Source organism: Carettochelys insculpta, chromosome 11 (assembly GCF_033958435.1).
Source record: "Carettochelys insculpta isolate YL-2023 chromosome 11, ASM3395843v1, whole genome shotgun sequence".
Lineage (NCBI taxonomy): Eukaryota > Metazoa > Chordata > Testudines > Carettochelyidae > Carettochelys > Carettochelys insculpta.
The window spans coordinates 14,067,511-14,073,510 of NC_134147.1; the positions used below are offsets into that span (position 1 = coordinate 14,067,511).

The 6,000-nt window shown below is 49.5% G+C and overlaps 1 protein-coding gene across 1 annotated transcript in view; it reads right to left on the reverse strand.

Annotated features, from left to right (window-relative positions):
* NUP210 (nucleoporin 210) overlaps positions 1 to 5,107 on the reverse strand; it is a 170,168-nt gene extending 165,061 nt beyond the window's left edge. Inside the window, exon 1 of the mRNA XM_075005043.1 lies at positions 4,920 to 5,107. Within this exon, the coding sequence (XP_074861144.1) occupies positions 4,920 to 5,086 (167 nt within the window). The 5' untranslated portion in view covers positions 5,087 to 5,107. The remainder of the gene's footprint in view (positions 1 to 4,919) is intronic.
* Positions 5,108 to 6,000: the final 893 nt, after the last annotated feature.

A 6,000-nucleotide genomic window follows, 5' to 3' on the forward strand; every position in this document is an offset into this window, starting at 1 on the left:
CCCCTGGATGGTGGGCCATGTTGGATGGGGATTCTGTGGTGTCATGGGCACCAATCGGACCACTGCATCTGATGAAGTGAGCCTGTGCTCACGAAAGCTCATGCTCAAAACTTTTCTGTTAGTCTATAAGGTGCAACAGGACCCTTCGTTGCTGTTACTCATCTACACTGTCAATCTGCAGCTTGAAGTCTCCACTTTGAAATATGCGCAGCCACCCCTATGGTAATGAGGCACTGAATATGAAAGTTAGCACCTCGTTAGCCTTCTTTGAATTGCCTCATTACCAGGCCACCTCCAACGGATGGTGGCATGTGTAGAAGCAGCCAGAGATTTTTCCCTCCACTACTGTTGTCTGACTTTGCCTAGATGTTATTGAACTTTACTTAGTGTTAAGAGAAGTTCTATACAGTAAACTCTTTCATAACCACTGTAAACTTACACTGTATTTGCTGTATTCATTTGTATTTACTTTCACGGTACTTTATTTATGGTTAAAATGCTGGTTATTTGAGAGTTCTGGACAACAGAATGCCAGATAAGAAAGCGTTTACTGTATTAACCATCACATTACTATCCTGAAAAAGAAGCAATTCTCTGCTGAAGCTGCTGGTGTCAGACTTCCCAGGCCATCTTACCAATTCTAAAGTAGAATATCCCATTCCCCTATGGTTATAGATTGTGACCTATTAATGGTAACGGCAAACTGTCAATTCTCCACAAAGAAACAGTGTTTTATCCAACTGAACTGGAGATACTGTCTGGATTTTTTTTTTAAGGGGAAGATAAAAGTAACTGTCATGGATAGGTGGCTACAAAGTATTTTAATGTAACTACTGAAACTTTTTTCCCCACTAGCTACAGAGAGTCATACAGAAAGGCTACAAGCACATTAACCAACTGCTAGCTAACTTAGTATTTTTAAGAAAAAAAACCAACCTAGATAATCCAATTATTATAATGCAATCTAAACAGATTAACGATTGACTGCATAAATCATCAAAAGGGAAGTCAAGATATGGCTCGTCTGAAGGTGTAGAAAGAGAAATCTGAAGGAACTTTAAAAGCAGGAGAAAAAAGTAACTACACAAAACTCCTCACAACTCCTCACCATCCCAGAAGAGACCCACTTCCCATCTCCTAGCTGATAATGTAGAGTGCATTCCTTACAGAGGCAAGTATCTGCTCTTCAAGAAAGAAGAAAAATTCACTGTTATCTACTTGTTTTATTTTCACAGGGTAAAACTGATGAAAACTATACTAATGCCCTAAATATTTATACTATGTTACCTCTGTCATCTAGTAGCACTGCTGCACATTACACATTCTCAGTTCTCTCTTCACACACCCAAGCCTGTGTCTTGTAATTGTAATTCTGATCTTCTGTTCTTTTCTTGCATGCACAGTTCTGATGCCCGTAATAGATGATGTAGTAGATTGGTGTGGAGCTAGTCTACAGAAATTATACAGGAATTATATAGGAAGATACAGCCGAAAGAGAACCTGCTGCAGAAGGTTATAAAATGGAAGCTACAACTATTTAGGCATATTTGCAGAATGAACAACGAACGAAAAATCAAGTCAAGTATTCGACAAAATGGATGGTTCGAATAGGAGAGGCAGACCCCACAGAGAATAGATAGATGATATAGTAGACTGGTGCAGAGCTCGTCTACAGAAACTAAGCCACTCTGCACTGGATGGGGAAAGATGGAAGGAAATAGTGAGAGAGGCATCAGACACCAACAGGCGCTGAGCCCACGGTTATTGATGATGATGATGATCAGACCATGATCCATCCAGTCCAATTTTTTTCATTGATAATTGGCAGAATCAGATGCTTCAGAGAAATATGATTGGCTTTCTGGAAGGTGGTTGTGAGACAGGAAAAAAAGATTAATCAATGAAATTTACTAATCATTTTCAGATTTCCTAAACCATCTTCATTTCTGTATTCAGCCCTTCAGAGAGCCGCTACTTCCTCCACAAGATTTAATGAATACACCAACCGTCACCCACATCCTGCCTGTCACTCTGCAAGAGACAGTTTAAGATTGGTTTATATCACAAAGGCTGGAAATGAGGGCACATCTTAGTAACTCAAATTGATGCCACATCTTGGGTCATTCTCCTTCAAATATAATAAAACCATTAGCACATCTCAAAATGCCTTATAAAGTGAGTTTGGCATCCCATGAATCACCTTTTACAGATAGGGAGATAAAGGCACAGAACAGTGCCATGATTTACCTAAGGTCATCCAAAATGCCAGTGGCTGGGAACAGAACTCAACTTTCACCAAGCCCAGTGTCCACTCCACGAGGCCATACCACCTGAGGAAGTAGTTCCACTGTGACCAATATCTGACTGACATCTCTCAATGGTAGCTGCCACTGCAAGCTTTTAATCATGCAGAACAGAGAAATTAACATTCTGACTAGTACTGAGAAAGCTGGTGGAGAGAAAGTTTTATTATTTTCCCTATAAATTATTCACATGTGAGTGAGTGAGTGAGAATGTTCACTGCTATTTTTCATATATTAGGAGTAACGAATATATATGGCTTATACAAACCAAATACCACTGTGATGCATCTGTACCAATTTTTTTTTATGTTGTACCTAATAACTTCCTTCCTCTTTCTTTTCTGCACATGCAGTTTAAGATTAAAATAAACTTTGGATGCAACTCTGATTACTGTTCTTCTTACTCAGGGAAGGGGTGGGACTCAAACTTGCCTATAGCCACATTAAAAGGTTTACAGCCAGCCTTAACAAGCTGATTTTAAATGGCACATGGCAAGAGCTCAGAGCCGCCCCTCCTCCCCACATGCAGCACAGGACCCCACAGCAGTATGGGGCTATGGTCAGAGCCCCCCAGTATTCCACCACAGTGCAGAGGTGGGGCCAGAGCCCCTGCCGCCAACAGTCCTCACCGTGGAGCCCTGAAGATCCTGCTGCAGGCTTGTTTCTCCCCCACGGGCTGGGGGAAGGGGGTTCTGGCCAGGAGAGAGGGTGCAGGAGTGAGCTGGGGATGCGTGTTTGGGATCTAGATGGGATGGGGGTGCAGGGACAGGCTGAGGGTGGTGGTCTAGGCAAATGGAACATCAGTGAGGAGAAAACTGCCCCAAAGCAACTTTTTCTCCATGCTCCCACACGCTGCCTGCCACCTGCTCTGATTGGCAGGAATTCCAGACAATCAGAGCAGCAAGACACGCCTCTCTCCAGGCAAGCTCTGTGGCTGAGGCTCCCTGATTCAGCCACATCTCTGGTCCTGCCAGACCATGGAGGTTGCTGGAGCAGAGAATCCAGGACAAGAGCATTCAACCTGTATTAAAATCCCAGAGAGTTTTAGATATTTTAAAAACCTAACTAGGTGGAGATTTAAAGAATGAAACAGTAAAGCTCTGCATCTTAATTTAGTTGTTAATGCTGTTGTAAGTAGAACTTTAAAAAGTATCACTGGCACTTGGCCTGTACACAGAGGTCAAAAGATCAAATTTCAGCACTCGACCTGGGAAAGACTGCTGACCCTGACCTAGAGCCAAAAAGCTATTTAAATCCAAACTTCTCCTGTGATCTGCTGCTGAGATTCCACTGAGTGTAGAATTCTTCATGCAAATGGTAGAGAATCATGAGACTTTTTTTAAAAAATCTATATACAATCATGCCCTTATGGATTTTCTCCTCTCCTTTCTTTACACTACAAAGGCAGGTGAGCATCCAGTGGTCACAGAATGGGAGAATGCCTGGTGCTCCCAAAAAACGTAGCGTATGTGCTATCCTGGGATGAGCTGGCCAAGGTAGATATTAGATTCCCACTACTATGAACCCTCAATTTAAAAGCCTAATAGGAGGGAGAGGGAGTTAGTTAATGCCAAAAGTCCATTAAATTAAATCTGAGGGTTTACTGTATGATGGTGCACTGACCTCACCAGCTCATCACTCACTCCTGTCCTCTGCCCCCTCTCCCTTTCTCCACCCTCCTGCCCCATTCTTCCCCTCACACCTCCATCTCTCTCCCCCAGTTATCAGGAGAAGACCTGCACGCTGGCCTGGCTCCTTCCACATCTTTCCGTATGGTCAGCAGTGCGGTCTTCCAGGCTCCAAGCCGCCCATGCTACAGCAGAGCAGCCTGTGGCACCACGGCTGCTGCTCAGCGCCGCTGAAGGCTCCAGCGTCCAGAAGCTGACACACTCTGCACACATGTGGCTGAGAGAAGAGAGCTCCTGCGCCCAACTGCCAGCCCACCCGACCCCCGTGCAGCTCCTCTGGCGAATCGCTGGCATTTACTGTCCTGGGGGGGGCGGGGGGGCTATTCCACAAGTCCGCTAAATTGAGGTCCTCTAAATTGAGAGTTTACTGTCTTAAGCAGTAATCGGAGTCTATTTGTTAAACTGTACGTATGCACGTTTTGAAGAAAACAGGTGTGCTTCCCACGTGATAAGATTATTTGATTGCTCTGCTGTTGCCCGTTTACCTGAGGTCGCTTTCACAGATGAAAATGTCAATACCTACAAGCATCCCCCTCTCTCAGGTGTTCCTCCCCCGGCCTGCTCCGCACCCCTCACACCCACTCAGCACACTATAGGCGGGGGAGGCCTTGCGTACACCGCGCTCCCTCCCAGCTCTTCCGAGGCCCGGGCCCCTGCAAACACGCGAGGCACGGAGCCGCGGGGCAGTGCAAGGGCCCGCGCTTTCTCGCCGCGCCCAGCCCCAGCCCTCCGAGGCCCCGCCCCCAGCTCGCGAGGCTCCTCTGCCCGGGCAGGATGCGCGGCCCAGGTCCCCGCTGCAGCGCAAGGTGCAGCGGCGCGCGCTCTGGCCACGCTCGAACGCACGCAGCGCCGGCCCCGAGGCCGCAGGCTCCCCGCACGTGCTGCGCCGGGCGGGGAGCTGGCTGGCGGCTGTCCCCGCCGCACTCACCAGCGGTAGCAGCCCTCGCTGGCTTCCAGCGTGAAGTTGATCCTGGTGCTGCGGGTGAAGGGCAGCAGCACCTTGGGGATGTTCAGCTTGGAGGCCGCGGAGAAGCGCAGCGGGAGCAGCAGCAGCAGCAGCAGCGCCCGCGGCGAGGGGGCAGCGAGCGGGGCCATTCTCCTGCCCGCGGCCGGCTGCAGGTGGGAGGGGGCGGGGTCTCCCTGGCTCCTGGGGCCCAGCCGGGCAGGGCGAGCGGCGGTGGGGGCGAGCGCAGCTGCTCGTGTCCCGGAGGCGCCGGCAGCGCTCGCAGCTGCCCGCCTCGCGCTGCTATTCGCGGGGCGGAAGCGGCCCTGGGTCGTGGGGAGGGCGGGGAGAGCCGCCGCGAGTGTCACATGGCGGCCGGCGGCAGCGCGTGGTTTTTGTTTCGCTTTCCGGGGCTGCTCGGGGGCGCTGGCGCCTCTCCAGCCTCGGAGGCTGCCTGGCCGCTGCGGGGCGGGGGGAGCCGGGCGGCCCGGAGCCGGGGGCGCGCTGCGCTGCCTTGGCGGGGGAAGCGGCGGCGCTAAGCAAAGGTGACGGGCCCCTGCAGCTCTGAGCACAGGTGGAGGGGTAGGGCCAGAAAGCCTGGAAATCGGGCGCCACGCGACTTGCTCTGGCTCACCCGCGTGTCTCCCAAACGCAGGGGAGCCGAGCTCCGGCCATGGTGCCTCCTCTTCAGCGACCATTTCATTTCAAAACGCTCTTTGAACTTTGATTTAGCCTCCAGGGGGCTGGACTAGGTGGCCTGAGGTCCCTTCCTGCCCTATGATTCTATGATCCAAACCCATCCCGCTCCTAGAGCTATTTAGTGTGAGCGCAACATACACGGTCCCCCAAAGGCCATGGGGGAAATTTTTTTCATATTTGATTGGAAGGATCAAAATGTTACTGTACGCCTCTGTGGACATTCACATTTCTGGTTAGTAGAATTAATCCTTTGGTGCTCATCATGGCTTTTAGGAAAGTCCTTACAGCTGACTCCATAGGAAAAGAGGAATTAGGGCTGTTCAGATATGGGCAATTTGATTACTCAACAGATAAGCAATTTTTCAGA